The sequence below is a fragment of the Symphalangus syndactylus genome, chromosome 22 (genome assembly GCF_028878055.3).
Source record: "Symphalangus syndactylus isolate Jambi chromosome 22, NHGRI_mSymSyn1-v2.1_pri, whole genome shotgun sequence".
Taxonomy (NCBI): Eukaryota; Metazoa; Chordata; class Mammalia; order Primates; family Hylobatidae; genus Symphalangus; species Symphalangus syndactylus.
Window position 1 is genome coordinate 26684095 of NC_072444.2, and position 18093 is coordinate 26702187.

The 18093-nt window shown below is 46.0% G+C and overlaps 1 protein-coding gene across 6 annotated transcripts in view; it reads right to left on the bottom strand.

The window, feature by feature from the left end:
- Positions 1-1103: 1103 nt before the first annotated feature.
- UBE4B (ubiquitination factor E4B) overlaps positions 1104-18093 on the bottom strand; it is a 156099-nt gene continuing 139109 nt past the window's right edge. For all 6 annotated transcript variants that reach the window (XM_055261863.2, XM_055261860.2, XM_055261857.2 and 3 more), the window contains 5 exons: positions 14961-15095; positions 11569-11760; positions 3522-3696; positions 2778-2924; positions 1104-2445 (listed from right to left, as the gene is read on the bottom strand). In XM_055261863.2, coding sequence (XP_055117838.1) covers positions 2384-2445; positions 2778-2924; positions 3522-3696; positions 11569-11760; positions 14961-15095 — 711 coding nt within the window. In that variant the 3' untranslated portion in view covers positions 1104-2383. The remainder of the gene's footprint in view (positions 2446-2777; positions 2925-3521; positions 3697-11568; positions 11761-14960; positions 15096-18093) is intronic.

Below are 18093 nucleotides of genomic sequence, written 5' to 3' on the forward strand. Positions count from 1 at the left end.
ACTTTGGGAGGCCAAGGCAGGCGGATCACGAGATCGAGACCATCCTGGCTAACATGGTGAAACCCCGTCTCTACTAAAAATACAAAAAATTAGCTGGGTGTGGTGGCGGGCGCCTGTAGTCCCAGCTACTCGGGAGGCTGAGGTAGGAGAATGGCGTGAACCCGGGAGGCGGAGCTTGCAGTGAGCTGAGATTGCACCACTGCACTACAAACTGGGTGACAGAGTGAGACTCTGTCTCAAAAATAAAAATAAAAATAAAATAAAAAAATAAGAAAAAAACTCTAGAATAAATAAGAAAGAAGAAGAAAAAAAGAACCTTAGAATAATAGTCTTGTCTTCCTAGAGGATGAAACCCTTAACATTGAGGCCTCGAAGTGCCTGGCATATAGGGAATGCTGGCTAAGCGCTTGCTATTATTATTGCTATTTACTGTTATTACATGAGCTGATAGAAATGGTTGCCTAAACTGGAGAGCCTAAGAAAAATGCTAATAAAATGGGTTGGATTTGAGGAAGAATCTTTTTTTTCTTTTTTGAGACGGAGTCTCGCTCTGTCACCCAGGCTGGAGTGCGATGGCGTGATCTCGGCTCACTGCAACCTCCGCCTCCCAGGTTCAAGCAATTCTCCCATCTCAGCCTCCCGAGTAGCTGGGACTACAGGCGCTGCCACTATGCCTGGCTAATTTTTTGTATTTTTAGTAGAGATGGGGTTTCACCATGCTGGCCAGGCTGGTCTCGAATTCCTGATCTCAGGTGATCCACCCGCCTCAGCCTCCCAAAGTGTTGGGATTACAGGTGTGAGCCACCATGCCCAGCCTGAGGAAGAATCTTGAAGGTCAGGGAAGATACTTGAGATAAAGCAGAAGAAACTCAAGAAAGGCGGAAGACTGAATATGACAAAGCTTATCCCCTCAAATCAGCAAACAGTGAAATGAGAACCAAATGTCGAGACTGACATGAATAAGAAAGTTTTCTTTTAAAAATAGCAGCTCCTAGTTGGATCCAGGAAAGATCATTCACCACGTGCAAACTCATTTGGCTCTTGTTTACCCACCCACCTGACCCCCTTTTTCTTTTTTCCACAAAAAAGAAGAGACTCGAAGATTTCTTCTGAATGTGTATCACCATTTATTGTAGTTTGCGTTAGGAATTGAACAGAGGACATTGTCTGTGGAGGGGAAAAAAGGAAAAGGAAAAAGAAAGTATGTTTTTTATAGACTTAATTTCTTCAGAACACTTTATGGTTTCAAATCCTTTTTTTTTTTACCCCAAAGGAAATTCAAGAATTCAAGTATGTTAAGTAGGGAGCAGTAATACAAAAAGTCTTATACTTGTGTGCGCGTGTGGCTGTGTTTGTGTGTGTTGAAACCGGCAGACATACTCCCACATTCTTGTACCCTCTTTTGCTTTGGTAAGGCCAAACACATCATACAAATGACCCTGCCTCAAACTCACACACCCAAGGGTTGAAGAACTGATTTACCCCCAGAGGATAACTGTGAAGGTTTCGAACTGTCACGTAGCATTAAAAAAAAAACCCAACCCTCATCTCCCCAAAATACGGCAAGTCACATAAGTACTGATACACTTACATCCCTAGATTTTGCTGCAGCTGCTCCTCAGATGCCTAATAGAGGCTTATCACAAGGACCAGAGCAGCAAGATTTTCTTTATTTTGTTTAGAATAAAAAAATCTTAAAGGGACATTTCAAAAGAAAAAAAAAACTGAAATTCAAATTCTGAAAATATCTTGCCTTTTTTATTAATCATGTCATCTAACACCAATTAAAAAAACAAATATGTGAATATGATATAAAAATACGATCCCAGGATTAACACTTGGTAGCAGGCACAGTTATCTCACAGAATATATGTTTGGAGGGCCAGGGAAAGGAGTTTATTTTTGTTTTTGCTTCTCTTAAAAAAATCCACAGCAGTGCAAGTAGGGTCAGGAAGGGGGAGAGGGGAGAAAAGATTCTTTAGCAGCAAAATGTCCAAGGTTCTCTAATCACAATCAAATCAACGGATATTGGATTAAAAAAAAATTCATGAAGGGATGCTGCCCAGACCCATTAGCCATCACTAAAAGACTTCCGTTGCCCCAAACTGTGACATACGAAGGACGTGCTTTATTACACAAGCAACCATAAAACCTGTCCCTTAAGCTTTTGACCATGTTTGTCACTTAAATATATGTACAGGAACCGGGCTCCTCCTCTCATCCATGTCCTTTCAGTTCTCAGCGTTTGCTCGCTCTGGGTGGGCCTGGGGTGGTTTGCCACATTTGGCCTCCAACACGTGAACGGCAGCTTCGCTGCGGCTGCTGCTTCTGCTTGCCTCGTTGGCCTTGGCTGTGTCTAGCAGAGGGTGGGCGGCGGAACGGTTTAGTGATCGCTGTTCTGTTTCTCTCTCATCCACGCCTGAATCTGCTCTTTCAGTTCTGGCACTGAGAAAAGAAAAAAAAGAGGATTAATGCCCTAGATGGGAGGGCTCTTCCTGAGAGAGGATGCTTGTCGCTCTGTATAAATGGGAAGAAAAGGCCATTCTTTCCCTCATTGAGCCGAAGACTCCAGAAGGACTGGGACATGAGAGGGAGGGACTGGACGTCTGCAGGGAAAAAGGGCCAAGAGTGTTTTGGGTCTTTGCTACAGAGTGTCATAAACTAGGTAGTTTCTGCATTTGATAAATTTCCCTTCTGTTTCATCTCCGATATGTGACTTGGGCTTTGTCTCTTGGTACTGACGCCAGCGCTGCACCTCAAACTGCACCCTCCTCTACCTGGTTCCAGCATGCTCTCTGTCAGCGTCTGCCGGTTGAAGGGGTCCGTGGGGGAGTTGAGCAGGTGCCGCAGGATGATGGAGCGGTCCATGATGGTGCCGGAGGGCAGCCGCACGGGGTCTGTCATGAGGGTGTCCATCAGAGGGTCTGCAGGGACAAAGCAAAGCAAACTCTTATCTACTAAGGGAGCCCACGACTGAAAAAGAAAACAAAACCCATTCTACCGGTGAAAAATCTATCCAAAGGAACAGCAATCAAAGGGCCCCTGTGAGGCCCCCAGGTTTAGAAGGAAATCAGCCTTCAATAAAGGCATATACATTGCCTTTTGTAGAGGCGAAGGCGCTCCTTTGTCAGCTACTGCTGGGGGGAGGGAACAGAGAAGAAAGAGCCTGGGACAGACCCAGCAGCAGGCCCCACAGGCTCCGTGGCGAGGACGGCGGGCTGGAATCCTTTGTCTTAGGACTTCTGGGAATTCTTTGAAAATGTGAATCCCCACTTGCAGAGGCAGCCCTGCCCTTAGAATCTTCAGGGTTGTTATCTGGCTTTAAGTCAGGCTAAGGATGTTTCTTCCTCTCAATTTACAATATGAGCTAAAAATAGGCAAATGTAATTTAAGACAGATTGTCTCAAAAAGCAGCTCTAGCAAACCATTAAAAAATTAATAGCACAGGACGTCCTCTTGTAATGTTATCGATTTCCAGTTAACTCAAAAGAAATCAGCATGGAAACGACAAGTCCACTTGCCTCTGAACTCATCAGGAGCGTCGCTGTAGTCGATTTCTGCGCGTGCGTTCTTGGCCACTATCTCCTCCACTTTCTCGGCGAGCAGCTTAAATTTTTCTATCGCTATTGTGGATTTGATCCCTGCCTTCCGCATCTTTGAAATAACTTCTTCAAACAATTCCTTACTGTAGGATCTCTGCAAAGGAGGGATGGCAATGTGAGACGTAAATGTATGTCAGGTGGAAAAAAGCAAGCTGCAGAAAATATCCAAAGTATAACCCATTTGTGGATTCCCCCCCCTAAAAAAGCCCTAAAATTATATATACACTTATATATTTTATATATCCCAGTCTTTATGCATTTATAGCCACATAAAAGTACGCACTTCTTATGCTTACAAATGGATAAAGACTGGAATAATATGTGCCAAACTGTACAAGGTCACCCCCTCTGGAGAGCGCTGCAGGACTGAGGCAGATGAGTTTTTTTTTTTTTTTTTTTTAATTTTTACAGCTAGCACGCATTTCTTTTAAAGTTTAAACATTAAAAAGACAAGGAAATCTAGTCTATTTCAGTCCTTGGGGGGCACTGTGCCCTGGCAGCCTATAAGAAAGAAGAGGTGAAAATTTCAGCTCTCTTCCACAAAGGTAAGCATGGTAGAAACAATCCACTATTGTTCATACTCTAGAGGAGCTTTCTCCTGTTCACTTTCAAGCCTCCTTCAAGCTCATTTAGTTCAGCACTAGCACATGTCAGGGGCTCCATGGACGTTAGACCACCCTGGTGAACTGATGAATAGGCCTGGGAACAGACACGATTTATGTCCCCAGGAAGGGAAGATGTGGAGTGGAGGACAGGCGCCCACCATGGACCCAGACAAATCTGAACTTGAATTCTGGCTCTACCACCTACCAGCTGTGTGGTCGTAGGCAAATCTGAACCCTCCTGAGCCCAGGTTCTTTGAGTGTAAAATGGGCAGAGTAACATCTACCTCACAGGTGTCTCATTCATAAAAACCACTGCCATGCCAAACAGCAAAGTATGTTGTAGTTTGTATTTATAGTAAAACATATACGGCAAAAACACTGGCCACTTGCTTAGTGATGATATATATTTGTATTTGTATCACCATCGCAAAACGAGTGGCCAGTGTTTTTGCCATATATGTTTTACTATATATATATATATATTTTGAGACAGAGTCTCATTCTGTCGCTCAAGCTGGAGTGCAGTGGTGCAATCATGGCTCACTGCAGCCTCAAACTCCTGGGCTCAAGCAATCCTCTCACCTTAGCCACCCAAGTAGCTGCGACTACAGGTGCATGCCACTATGCCCAGTTAATTTTAATTTTTGAGACGGAGTCTTGCTTTGTTACCCAGGCTGGAGTGCAGTGGCACTATCTCAGCTCGCTGAAGCCTCCACCTCCTGGGTTCAAGTGATTTTCCTGCCTCAGCCTCCCAAGTAGCTGGGATTACAGGTGTGCGCCACCACGGCTGGCTAATTTTTTTGTATTTTTAGTAGAGACAGGGTTTTGCCATGTTGGCCAGGCTGGTCTCGAACTCCTGGCCTCAGGTGATCTGCCCACCTTGGCCTCCCAAAGTGGTGGGATTATAGGCGTGAGCCACTGTGCCCAGCCTAAACCTCTTTTCTTTATAAAGTACCCAGTCTTGGGTATTTCTGTATAGTGATGCAATGGACTAACACAAGAATGTCTGCAAATCATATATCCAATGATACATGTACCATCTGATATCACCTAGCATCCAGAATACATAAAGAACTCTTCTTGTTAGGCACGGTGGCTCACTCCTGTAATCCCAGCACTTCGGGAGGCCGAGGCGGGCAGATCATGAGGTCAGGAGATAGAGACCATCCTGGCTAACATGGTGAAACCCCGTTTCTACTAAAAATACAAAAAAATTGGCCAGGCGCGGTGGCTCACGCTTGTAATCCCAGCACTTTGGGAGGCCGAGGCGGGCGGATCACGAGGTCAGGAGATCGAGACCACGGTGAAACCCCGTCTCTACTAAAAATACAAAAAATTAGCTGGGCGTGGTGGCGGGCGCCTGTAGTCCCAGCTACTCGGAGAGGCTGAGGCAGGAGAATGGCGTGAACCCGGGAGGTGGAGCTTGCAGTGAGCCGAGATCGCGCCACTGCACTCCAGCCTGGGCGACAGAGTGAGACTCCGTCTCAAAAAAAAAAAAAAAAAAAAAAAAAAAAAAATTAGCCAGGCGTGATGGTGCACGCCTGTAATCCCAGCTACTCAGGAGGCTGAGGCAAGAGAATTGCTTGAATCTGGGAGGTGGAGGTTGCAGTGAGCTGAGATCGCACCACTGCACTCCAGCCTGGGCAACAGAGGGAGACTCCGTCTCAAAAAAAAAAAAAAGAACTATTCCAACTCAACAACAAAAACACAAACAACCCAATTAAAAAACAGACAAAGAACATGAATAAACATTGCTCCCAAGAAAATATAAAAATGGCCAGCAAGCACATGAAAACGTGTCCAATGGTATTTGACATTAGGGAAATACAAATCAAAACCACAATGAAATACCACGTCACTCCCACTAGGATGAGTATTTAAGAAACAAAAACAAATTAACATGTTTAATTTAAACTCCATGATGGAAAGAATATAAAGTAAACAAAAGAAAAAAAATGAAAAAGAATGGAAACTTAAACCTTATACATTGCCGGTGGGAATGTCAAATGGGCAGCAGCTGTAGAAAACTTTCTGGCATCCCTCAAAAAGTTAAACATGGAATTACCACGTGACCAACAATCCCACTCCCAAGTGTATACCCAAAATAACTGAAAACAGGTGTTTAAATACTTTTACACAAATGTTCATAGCAGCACTATTTACAAGAGCCAAAGGTTGGAGACAACTCAAATGTCTATCAATGGATGAGGATAAACAAATGGTAGTATATCCATACAATGAAATATTATTCAGCCATGAAAAGGAATGAAATACTGATACATTCTACAACACAAATGAACCTTGAAACATGATGCTAAGTGAAAGAAGCCAGACATAAAAGGTTACACACTGTGTAAGTCTGTTTATATGAAATATCCCGGATAGGTGAATAGATAAATCCAAAAATAGGAAAAGAGAGACAGAAAGCAGATTTGTGGTTGCCAGGGGCTGGGGCAAGGGGGTCTAGACAGTGACCGCTTTAAGGGTTTTCCTTTTGGGGTGATACATGTTGTGGAACTAGATAGAGGTGGTGGCTGTGCAACGCTGTGACTGTACTACATGCCACCAAATGGTACACTTTTAAATGGTTACTTTTATGTTATATATTAATTTTACCTCAATAAAGAAGAAAAAATAACAAGAAAATGAAGCATTAAATTTGTGAGATGACTCATTCTGGTAGGTTAGAGGAGGGAGCAATTACTTAGGAAAGACTGACTGCATGGGGGAAGCATGACTTTGATGGGATTTTTAATTTTATTTTATTATTTATTTATTTATTTTTTTGAGATGGAGTCTCGCTCTGTCACCCAGGCTGGAGTGCAGTGGCGTGATCTCGGCTCACTGCAAGCTCCACCTCCCAGGTTCACGCCATTCTCCTGCCTCAGCCTCCCGAGTAGCTGGGACTACAGGCGCCTGGCGCCACACCCGGCTAATTTTTTGTATTTTTAGTTGAAACGGGGTTTCACCGTGTTAGCCAGGATGGTCTCGATCTCCTAACCTTGTGATCCGCCCACCTCGGCCTCCCAAAGTGTTGGGATTACAGGCGTGAGCCACCGCGCCTGTTTTTTTTTATTTTCTAAGTAGATGCTGAATCTTTTTTCTTTTTTAATGGAAAATGGTGTTAACAGACAATGCTTCATGGACGACAGATATGCGGTCTGTCCATGGAACTGGCGTCTGCCCATAAAGACACAGTCTAGGCCACTTTAACATCTCCCTATCCTGGTCCTCTTGGCTCCCAGGACCAATGTGGTATCCCACTTCTCTGGCATGGAGCTCTGCCCTCAGATTCCTGAGCATCAAGCTCAGTGGCTCTTCATCCAGGCACCTTTTTGTCGGCCTTCTGGACATGGGTCTTCAGCCTACTCTTGGTATAGAGGGAGAGAAGCCTCTCAGTTTCTTTACCTGCAAAGCTGTCATTTTCTTCTTCCTTTGTCTTTCCCGGAAAACAAGACATACCAAAGCAAACTAAGATACTGCTGCTTCCAAAGAAGAAAATGCAATTCTACAACCTCTTCCCCAGTGCTTGCCAACCGTCCATCCTTCTGCACTTACCGCCCCCTGCCCCACCAAAGCTCTCTTCTAAAACAATCAAGTAAGCAGGCCCCTAATCAGCTTATGGCCAATATAAACAGAAAATACCCAACAATCAGCATACACACCACGCTGTGAAAGGAAGCAAAAACTCTTCTTTTTTTTTTTTTGAGACGGAGTTTCACTCTTGTTGCCCAAGCCCAAGCCCAAGCTGGAGTGCAATGGCACGATCTTGGCTCACTGCAACCTCCACCTCCTGGGTTCAAGCGATTCTCCTGCCTCAGCCTCCCAAGTAGCTGGGATTACAGGCATGCATCACCATGCCTGGCTAATTTTTTGTATTTTTAGTAGAAACAGGGTTTCACCATGTTAGTCAGGCTGGTCTCAAACTCCTGACCTCATGATCTGCCCGCTTCGGCTCCCCAAAGTGCTGGGATTACAGGTGTGAGCCACCACACCCAGCCCAATACTTTTTTTTTTTTTTTTTGATATGGAGTCTTGCCCTGTCACCCAGGCTAGAGTGCAGCGGTGCAATCTCAGCTCACTGCAACCTCTGCCTCCCAGGTTCAAGCTATTCTCCTGCCTCAGTCTCCGAGTAGCTGGAATTACAGCCGCCTTCCACCGTGCCTGGCTAATTTTTGTATTTTTTGTAGAGATGGGGTTTCATCATCTTGGCCAGGCTGGTCTCGAACTCCTGACCTCATGCTCCACCCACCTTGGCCTCCCAAAGTGCTGGGATTACAGGTGTGAGCCACTGTGCCCAGCCCCAGCACTTCTTAAAATATGCTTTTCTCTCCATGTGTCACTGGCACATGTGTGTTTGTTTCACCGCTCTGGAAGAACAGGACTATTTAGACATTCAAGGAGCCCCGTGTGCCACTGTGCCAGAAACTGCTGTCTACGACTCAAGCCAGGTGCCACCAGAGGCCACCACCATAATGTAAGGCATGACCAGGCAATGCAATGTGTGGTTGGTCACCAAAGAAAGGCCGCTCAAAACACTCCTTTGTCACCAACTTGCTTTGCATCACCTCACTGGGCGTGCTGTGCCCACCCACACTGAAACCTTCTGTGTGTTACGTTAAGCGCCTGTGATGTGGCAGCCGCAGCACAACCACCCTGGAGAGGGCGCACACTAAACAGCTCTTCCAAGTCTCTCTACAGTAACGATGGAAGAGCCCCGGGGCTTTCCACACTGACCTCTGGCTCGGCTGGAGACGCCAGCTACAGTCAGGTGTGGACCCCACCTCAATGGGTAAGTGCTTCCCTTTTCTTTCCCTCACTGCAGGCTATGACTTGCCTTCTGTTTCTAAATCAGTGCAGTATTATATAGTCGGGGGCTAGTAAAGCAGTATATATACATATAATTTTTTTTTTTTTTTTTTTTTGAGACAGAGTCTTGCTCTGTCACCCAGGCTGGAGTGCAGTGGCTCGATCTCCGCTCACTGCAAGCTCTGCCTCCTGGGTTCACGCCATTCTCCTGCCTCAGCCTCCTGAGTAGCTGGGACTACAGGTGCCCACCACCACGCCTGGCTAATTTTTTGTATTTTTAGTAGAGACGGGGTTTCACCGTGGTCTCGATCTCCTGACCTCGTGATCCGCCCGCCTTGGCCTCCCAAAGTGCTGGGATTACAAGCGTGAGCCACCGCGCCCGGCCTTTTTTTTTTTTTTGAGACAGAGTCTTGCTCTGTCACCCAGGCTGGAGTGCAGTGGCTCGATCTCCACTCACTGCAAGCTCTGCCCCCTGGGTTCACGCCATTCTCCTGCCTCAGCCTCCCGAGTAGCTGGGACTACAGGCGCCTGCCACCACGCCTGGCTAATTTTTTGGTATTTTTTTAGTAAAGACGGGGTTTCACTGTGTTAGCCAGGATGGTCATGATCTCCTGACCTCGTGATCCACCCGCCTCGGCCTCCCAAAGTGCTGGGATTACAGGCGTGAGCCACTGCGCCCGGCCAGCAGTATATATTTTAACATCTCCTACAAGTAACTAAAATTTCCTAACCCTCTTACGGACCACTACTTTGTATGATAAAACTGCTTTAGACATACAGTCATGTGTCGCTCTGAGAAATGTCTTGTCAGGCAATTTCGTTGTTGTGTAAACATCATAGAATTTACTTACAGAAACCTAGATGGCGTGGCCTACACCATGTCGAGGCTCTATGGTATAGCCTATTGCTCCTAGGCTACAAACCTGTACAGTGTGGGACTGTACTGAATCCTGTCGGCAGCTGTAACACAATGGTGAGTATTCTAAACGTAGAAAAGGTACAGTGAAAATACGGTATTATAATACGATGGGGCCACATGCTCTTTGTGGTCCATCATTGACAGAAACAGCACGACTATGTATTTTTTTTCACTGCAAATCCTTTGTTAAGACCACTTCCCCTGCTACATCAGAAAGCACCTACATATGTGAGTTATAGCTCAATAAAGCTGTCATTAAAAAAAAGTACCTACAATGAATGCTTCTATTGTAATATTACTCCTTTGGATGAGATATGGGTAAGAACCTTCTAGAATGCCTACTGATGATTAACCTGAGCCATGAATAGTATTTGGATAAATAGTGTGAACAAAGACAGAGACACAGAAACAAGCATGGTTCTTTGTGGGCATTTTAAGTAGACAGCAAAGAGACTGAGGATATGGGTTCAAGGCCAGGCTGCCCGGACATCGATTGTGCCTCTGTCCCACACTAACTCTGTGACCTCGAGCAAGCTATTTAACCTCTCTGTGCCTCTTTCCTCACTTTAAAACAAAGACTTTATAGAACCTACATCAAAGGATTTTGTGAGGACTAAATGGGTGGAGATATGAAAAGAGGGTGAAATGCGGTGTACAATTAATAAACATTAGCCGTGAGGATGTTGAAAATGAGGCAGAACAGACCATGGAGGGGGCCAGCCCTTTATGGGATGACTAGAAGATCACACAGGGACAGCTTTGCCTAAATTGGTGGCTGTGGAAATGAAGCACACATAGACACATCTGCTCACAGGAGACCCATGGAATAAAGGAGAGGGAAGAATGTAAAGAAAACCACACAAGGTTTTCAATCTGGACAACCCTAAAAATAACAGCACTCTAGCAGGAGACTAGGGAAGAAGATTCTGATCCCTTGAGAAACTGGGCTCTTTTCAGAAATGTAATGGATTTGTCAAGAAGGCCCTTAAAAAGATGGGGTAAGAACTCAACTGGAGAGGGATCAGAGCGCCAAATCTGCTCTTTACTTTTGTTTTTTACTTACTTACTTACTTATTTATTTTGAGACAGAGTCTCGCCCTGTTGCCCAGGCTGGAATGCAGTGGCGCAATCTCGGCTCACTGAAACCTCTGCCTCCTGGGTTCAAGCAATTCTCCTGCCTCAGCTTCCCGAGTAGCTGGGATTACAGGCGTGCACCACCACACCAAGGTAATTTTTTGTATCTTTAGTAGAGACGGGGTTTCACCATGTTGGCCAGGCTGGTCTCAAACTCCTGACCTCTTGATCTGCCCGCCTCGATCTCCCAAAGTGTTGGGATTACAGGTGTAAGCCACCGCGTTTTTGAGACAGGATCTCACTCTCTCACCCATTCTGGAGTGTGGTGGTGCAATCATGGCTCACTGCAGTCTGGCCTCAAGCTATCCCCCTGCCTTGGCCTCCCAGAGTGTTGGGATTACAGGCCTGAGCCACCGCACCCAGCCCAAATCTGCTTTTCACACTCAAAGGAAAACAACTCACTCATCTTCATTTATACCAGACAAGTTCCCTGGCCACTGTGGTTATTATCTCCAAATCTGCCAGTAAACTCACAGAGAGACCAACTCAACCCACTGACCTGGTCGTCGGCAATGGCTTTCGCGAACCGAGCACAGTCCAGCTGTAAGTAAATATCCGTCAGTTGGTCCAACAGCTTCTTTGGTTCAAAGCCGTATTTCTCAGGGTTTTCAACTTTCAGGTCACGGCACTTGGGGCCACAGAGTTGCTGAAGATTAAAGTTCAGCATTGCAGCCAATCGGGGTCCAAGTTCCTAGGAAATCACAGGATAATAGGACAATTCATGCTGTTGAGACAAGTGAAAAGGACCAAAAACTCCCATTTCAGTGGAGGAACAGGAATTGGCTGGATTAATCTTCAAAGAATCCTTACAGGTGCTGTGTATCATAAGCTGAAGAAAGACAACATTATATTCCAACTTTACTCCCCATTTCTGATCTGGTAATTCTAATACTTAATGGAATGTTGCAGGCTGATGAAATATTTATTTATAAATACCAAGAGAAGCCAAACTTTTCTTTACATTTATGCTTTTAATTAAAAAAAGTATCACTCCAAATTCATTGAGAAACAAGTAAAAGAAAGAAAATTATACAAATCTTACCATTATCTGAGCCAAAAAAGTTTTGAGTCAGCTCTTCCAGCCAATATTTCATAAACTTTTTTCCCCATGAATGTCAAAAGCCCCTGGCAGTTCAGTCTGTGTCATTCTTATGTACTTATCAGATACAAATAACAAAGTAATGCAAGGAAAGAAGATAAAAGTTATGCCTTGAATAGTTTTAAATCTAGTCAATGAGACAGAGTAAACTTAAATGAAACGCCTGGAAAATAGTAATAATCTATGCAGTAATCTCACAAGGTGACACAGTACCCACTACGGTTGGGCATACATGGTTTTAAGCAAACCTGAAACAGGAAGATGTGGCTTAGACAGCATTAAACACTGGCCATAAAAGGGAGTCACGAAAGCATTCCTTTAAGTCACAAGGTTTTCATGAAATGTAATAACTGGATTTATACAAATTCAACATATACTTAGCTTTTCAAGAATTTGCTTTTGCACAGAGCACTCCCGTATTTCATTGTTGAGAAGTTGTGAAATAAAGGAGTCATAACAGGACAGAGTTGGTCATTTTGTTTGAAGTAGGAGAGATCTGAGCTGGTCAGTGAAGAAGGTGAAAATGCAAACCTTAAAGGTTTGCAAAGTGAAATGCCTTTATACTTTGTCTGCGAAGGCCAGATAGTAAATAGTGTAGCAAAGGAAACGAAAACATCATAGCAGGCACAGGCACATGGTGGGGCCAAAAGAACAGGACTACAGTGTACAGATGGCTCAGATCTATGAGCAGGCCTTAAAATAAATTTATTTATTTATTTTTGAGAAGAGTCTTGCTCTGTTACCCAGGTTGGTGTGGCGTGATCTCGGCTCACTGCAACCTCTGCCTCTTGGGTTCCAGTGATTCTTCTGCCTCAGCCTCCCAAGTAGCTGGGATTACAAGCATGCACCATCACGCCCGGCTAATTTTTGTATATTTAGTAGAGATGGGGTTTTGCCATGTTGGCCAGGCTGGTCTCAAACTCCTGACCTCAGGTGATCCACCCACCTCGGCCTCCCAAAGTGCTGGGATTACAGGCATGAGCCACCATGCCCGGCCTTATGCCAGGTACTTCTATGTGTGTTTTCGCTTAATCTTCCCAACAAGTGTACAAAATAGGTGGGTGCTGACCCTGTTACAGAGGAATTAATCAACTATTTACTATCTGGCCTTCACAGAATTCTGCAAACCTTGAAGGGAGGCCAGTGTCTGGCCAGTGAGCTGTTTTGTTTCATGCTCCATGGCCTTGCACTTTGCAAACTTTTAAGGGAGGCCAGTGTCTGGGCAGTGAGCTGTTTTGTTTCGTGTTCCATGGCTCTTGCACTGAAATCTGTTTATGAAGAGACATGAGGTGGAAAGTTAAAAGAGTGGAAAAGAGTTGTCCCCAGGCCAGGGAGTGGCAATAGTGCCTCTGCTGGAGATGACAGGAGTCACATAACGGAGGTAAGAGCAAATACAGAAAATCAGGGGAAATATGCAGTAACGTCATATTCCATTGTAAAGTAAACATGTCTCCACATAGGCAAATGGCTACCGAATCTTAGGTCCCCGTCTTGCCTTCCTCACTACCCTTGTCCTGGCCACACCATAAAACTTCTCAACTTTGTGGTAGGGGTGGCTGAAGCAGGGCAGAGATCTTCAGTGATGCTGCTCAGTTTCAATTTTAGAAACAGGAACCAGGTCTTATTAGTTGAGAACAAACATTCTGACTATTTGCAATCCACCATAAACCCTAGTGATAGCTGGTTCCCATTAACCTTTGGCTTCCTAAGTGTAACAAAGGTACAGCTAAGAGAGCCAAAGATTTTACATGGTCTCAATTATTCTACTTAATATCCTTCCATTGTCAACAGCTGTTACCTTATGCTTTTTCTTTTTTTTTTTTTTTTTTTTTTTTTTTTTTTTTGTTTTTGAGACGGAGTCTCGCTCTTTCACCCAGGCTGGAGTGCAGTGGCGCGATCTCGGCTCACTGCAGGCTCCGCCCCCCGGGGTTCACGCCATTCTCCTGCCTCAGCCTCCCGCGTAGCTGGGACTACAGGCGCCTGCCACCTCGCCCGGCTAATTTTTTGTATTTTTAGTAGAGACGGGGTTTCACCGTGTTAGCCAGGATGGTCTCGATCTCCTGACCTCGTGATCCGCCCGCCTCGGCCTCCCAAAGTGCTGGGATTACAGGCGTGAGCCACCGCGCCCGGCCACCTTATGCTTTTTCTTCTTCTTCTTTTTTTTTTTTTTTTGAGATGGAGCTCACTCTGTTGCCCTGGCTGGAGTGCAGTGGCACGATCTCGGCTCACTGCCAGCTCCGCCTCCCAGGTTCATGCCATTCTCCTGCCTCAGCCTCCTGAGTAGCTGGGACTACAGGCGCCCGCCACCACGCCCGGCTAATTTTTTGTACTTTTAGTAGTGATGGGGTTTCATTGTGTTAGCCAGGATAGTCTCGATCTCCTGACCTCATGATCTGCCCACCTTGGCCTCCCAAAGTGCTGGGATTACAGGCGTGAGCCACCGCGCCCGGCACCTTATGCTTTTTCTATAAGTAAAATATAGGAATCAATAATGGTAAAAATATGTCATAACATCAACATGAATAATCCAATGTACTGTCTAAGCACAAAGTGCAGTAAGGCATTTGGATGTGGCTGTAGACTATGTGGTGACATCAGACATCTGCTCTTCAGTCCATCAATAGAGTCTGGTATCAATTAGCATAACTGGGAACAAAATCAGTAACAGAATTTCACTTATCAATGACCGTGATACTAAAATTTCCAAGACTTCAACAACTGCTGAAGTTGTAAGTGAGAGAGTCTGAATGTGGAGTCCAAACCACCAAACAGAGCACCTGGTTTCTACTCACCGGTCTGAGGAAGGGCTTCTGGACCTGCTTCGTGAGGATATGGAACATGTCCACGGTTTCAGTGGCCAGGGCGAGGTAAGAGCGGGACACACGCTCGTCCTGAGCAAGCTGAGATTGACGAGCCTGCTGCTGATCCTAGGACACATCGAACAGACGCCGAGTAAGGCCCAGTCCTGGTCATCAGCTCAGCGCATAACTGGAAAGTGCACGATAAACCCAACATGCTTAGGGAATGATGGAACCGCCTGCCACATGTCCCAGATAACTGAAGTTTCATCCTTTCAGCATCAGAGCTCTTTGAGACTTCCAGCCAGGTGATGTTGGTGCCTTATTTAACTCCCATGAGCCTTTGCTTCCTCAATGATAAAAGAAGTTACCATCTGCCGGGCATGGTGGCTCATGGGTGTAATCCCAGCACTTTGCGAAGCCAATGTGGGCGGATCACGAGGTCAAGAGATCAAGACCATCCTGGCCAACATGGTGAAACCCCGTTTCTACTAAAAATACAAAAATTAGCTGGGGATGGTGGCGCACAGCTGTAGTCCCAGCTACTCGGGAGGCTGAGGCAGGAGAATTGCTTGAACCCGGGAGGCGGAGGCTGCAGTGAGCTGAGATCGCTCCACTGCACTCCAGCCTGGTGACAGAGCGAGACTCCGCTTCAAAAAAAAAAAAAAAAAAGTCACCATCAATTTCTATTCAGGATGAAATATGATAATAGAACATAGTATCTGACACACATCATGGCACTAAGAAAGGGTAGTTTATTTCCCTTAATAAAAACTTTTACTTAGTCATCATTATGATTGTAATTATTTTTTGAGACGGAGTTTCGCTCTTGTTGCCTAGGCCGGAATGCAATGGTGCAATCTCGGCTCACCGCAACCTCCACCTCCCAGGTCCAAGCGATTCTTCTGCCTCAGCCTCCCAAGTAGCTGGGACTACAGGCACGTGTCACCATGCCCGGCTAATTTTGTATTTTTAGTAGAGACGGGGTTTCTCCATGTTGGTCAGGCTGGTCTTGAACTCCCGATGTGTCAGGTGATCCGCCTGCCTTGGCCTCCCAAAGTGTTGGGATTACTGGCATGAGCCACCGTGCCTGGCCCTCTATTATTATTGTTTTTTTTTGTTTTTTTTTTTTTTTTGAGATGGAGTCTTGCTCTGTCACCCAGGCTAGACTGCAGTGGCACAATCTCAGCTCACTGTAACCTCCGTCTCCCGGGGTCAAATGATTCTCACCTCATGTCTCAGCCTCCCAAGTAGCTGGGATTACAGGAGTGGACCACCACGCCCGGCTAATTTTGTGTGTGTGTGTGTGTGTGTGTGTGTGTGTGTGTGTGTTATTTATTTATTTTTTTTTTGAGACAGGGTCTCACTCTGTTGCCCAGGCTGGAGTGCAGTGGCACAATCTTGGCTCACTGCAATCTCCGCCTCCTGGGTTCGAGCCATTCTCCTGCCTCAGCCTCCTGAGTAGCTGGGATTACACGTGCGTGCCACCATGCTTGACTAATTTTTGTATTTTTGGTAAAGATGGGGGTTTCGCCATGTTGGCCAGGCTGGTCTTGAACTCCTGACCTCAGGTGATCCATCCACCTTGGCCTCCCAAAGAGCTGGGATTACAGGCGTGAGCCACTGCGCCCGGCCTAATTTTTGTATTTTTAGTAGAGATGGGGTTTCACTATGTTGGTCAGGCTGGTCTCAAACTCCTGACCTCAGCTGATCTGCTCACCTAGGCCTCCCAAAGTGCTGGGATTACAGGTGTAAGCCACCATCAGTGCTCAGCCAGTCTTCATTACTTTAAAACTATGAGATGCAGTGTGCCACCGTATTGAGGCCCATGGGGTCTGCCTCTCTGCCTCTACAAGTGCCTGTGGACTACCAAGCTTTTAAAATTTTGTCTTTCCACACTGTGAGGGTGTCACACCACAGAACTGTTAGCATGCTGGCCTCTGGCGCACTCTCCTCCTTCAACTCTGCCATGGGCTGGGGAGGAGATAACAAGAGCTGTTTGACTCATGGATACAATCAGGTACTGCACTGCAGGCTGTGAAATGGATCAAACACAGACCCATCAGGAAAAGCCTCAATTCTTACATCTGTTCAGAGGCCTTTTCTTGTTGGGAAAGGAATACAGCTGGAAGAGTTGAAGCTGGCCGGTGAGTGCCCTCTGGGAAAGTGCTCCAGTCTGTGCTTGATGGAGATTCTGCAGGGATACTGGGGAGCCTGCCGTTCCCTGGTCAAGAATGAGCCTACTGAAAGAAAGGCAGCGCCAGGAAAGACACAAGAGCAGCCAGGCATGAACTATCTAAACGTGTACCTGGGTGTCTCAACAGGCCCTTCTACAGCCTTTGGGCACTGGAGATAGAATAAAAAGGCTCCCAACTCTCACGCAGCTTAGATTCCGTTAAGGAGGATCTGCTTCATAGAAACAAATAAACAGACACACAGTAAGTCTGACAGCGATGAGGAAAAATGAAGCAGGGTCAGGGGTCAGGGAATGCTATTCTGGAAAGGGTGGTCAGGGAAGGTCTCCCTGAGGGAGAGCATATCTGAAGGAGTCAGGAAAATCTGAGGGAAGAGCATTCCAGGTAGGGGGAAGGGCAGGTGTAAAGGCCCTCACGTGTCAGTGGAGGGGCCAGGAGGTGAGTCTGGCTGGGGCAGAGTGAGTGGAGAAGAGACTGTCCAAAGCTGAGAGCAGAAACACATTGTGGGGCCAGGTCCTCCTGTGTGCTGTAGGCTGCTCTCATCATAGGATTTGGCTCTGAGTGAGAAGGGAGGCCCAAAACGGCTGAGCTGAGTGGCGATGTTGATCAGACTGAGATTTTTAACACCATCCCTGATATGGACATGCTCAAGAGTGGAGGTTGAAGACCAAGCAGTGGGCTACTGCAATTATCCAGATAAGAGATGCCAACGGTCTGGAGGTGCTGAGAAGAGGTTAGATAATGGATATATTTTAAGACAGAGCCTAGAGGCATTTGCTGAGAGACGCAGAGAAATCAAGAACAACTCCAAAGCATTGAGCCTGAGCAGCTGGTAGAATGAAGGCACCATTTACTGAGATTGGGCAGACTCAGGCAGGAGATGTGGACAACATCAAGGGCTCCGTTTTGGACACGGTGAGTCTGAGACACTG